The sequence below is a fragment of the Eriocheir sinensis genome, chromosome 34 (assembly GCF_024679095.1).
Source record: "Eriocheir sinensis breed Jianghai 21 chromosome 34, ASM2467909v1, whole genome shotgun sequence".
Lineage (NCBI taxonomy): Eukaryota > Metazoa > Arthropoda > Malacostraca > Decapoda > Varunidae > Eriocheir > Eriocheir sinensis.
The window spans coordinates 7,234,663-7,235,963 of record NC_066542.1 but is presented as its reverse complement, the minus strand read 5'-3'; the positions used below and the strand labels follow the sequence as shown (position 1 = coordinate 7,235,963).

General features: G+C 46.9%; 1 protein-coding gene across 1 annotated transcript in view; it reads left to right on the top strand.

Annotated features, from left to right (window-relative positions):
- LOC127007209 (uncharacterized) overlaps nt 1-1,301 on the top strand; it is a 3,625-nt gene continuing 2,324 nt past the window's right edge. The window contains exons 1-2 of the mRNA XM_050877922.1: nt 1-90; nt 891-1,077. Coding sequence (XP_050733879.1) covers nt 915-1,077 — 163 coding nt within the window. The 5' untranslated portion in view covers nt 1-90; nt 891-914. The remainder of the gene's footprint in view (nt 91-890; nt 1,078-1,301) is intronic.

Sequence of the window (1,301 nt, the reverse complement as noted above, 5' to 3'; positions counted from 1 at the left end):
GACAACTCGTCCCCTCACTCATCCGGCCGCTAGCTTGATGTCCTCACCGCCAACCTGTCTCTGCAAACACACGTGACTCGACTTGTATAGGTGAGTGAGGGAAAGTTAACAGGTCCGCCAGCCAGCTCGGATCTTGGAGTAATCGACGCTATCACACAGTGCTTCTTGGGGAAACGATAGGTAGATAAACTAGTAGGTGAGTAACTTGTGGATAGTATGGCTACCAGGCTACGTGAGGCGGCTGATTCCCAGGTTGGTATTGTCAGATGCTCCCAACCCTCACACCAACTATTTCCAGAGGCCAAAAAGGAGGTTAATCGAGTTCTAATGAGTGTTCTTTTAGGTTCACGGTACAGAAGAAGGCTCAGACTACCACCAGGGTCATAACAGTACCCCTGGATATGCCCTAAACTCCAACGAAAGACTAGTAAATTACGTGTTCTTGGGCGCAGAAATGTTTAAAAATATGGCCCCCAGACACGCACGGCTTCCCTCCTCTGCTCGACGAACTGTAATGCCGCTGTGTAAATATTTTCCAACTTTTCTCCCCCACCGTTTACATCCCCATCCCCCTGTAACGTTACTGAGCACCAGCACTGCCTCCCTCTAGATTCCTACTAGATTATGTACGAAGAATGTATTGTTTTAACGTATATTCATTTTTTATTATCAAAAGTGAGTGAATTGGTATCATTGCCGATAGAAGATGCGCCTGCGACGACTATCCGCTGGAGATTTTCAAAACGCCTTTCATTTCGTTTTTTGGTGAATGATGTACAGTGGAATAATGCTATGAAATATTCTGAAACTGCGGAAACAACGGCGAAGTCTACAAACACACCTTACTTCATATACAGCTAACAGATTACTCTTCTTTTATTTGTCTCCAGAACAAGCAAGCAAACCAGTGAGCCATGAGGGACGCAAGCACAGTGACGCGGGTGCTGTCGCTGGTGGTGGTGGTGGTGGTGATGCTGCTGATGGAGTCTGCCGAGGCCCATGGATTCGGGGGCAGAGGCTGGGGATTCGGGTGGGGAGGACTCTGGGGCCGTATGAGGAACCTTAACACCTTCTTGGGTAAGTTCCTGATGCTGCTGATGATGATGGTTGTGGTGTGGAAAAGCAACGATGATGATAATGATTGATAGTGGTAGTAATGATGAATGGTTATGATAGCGGTGGTGGTAGTGGTGGTGATAGATAGAGACAGATAGATGATAGTAATAGTAGTAGTAGTAGTAGTAGTAGTAGTAGTAGTAGTAGTATGATTGCAGCCCTTCCTTTCCCCTCTCTCCCCTTCT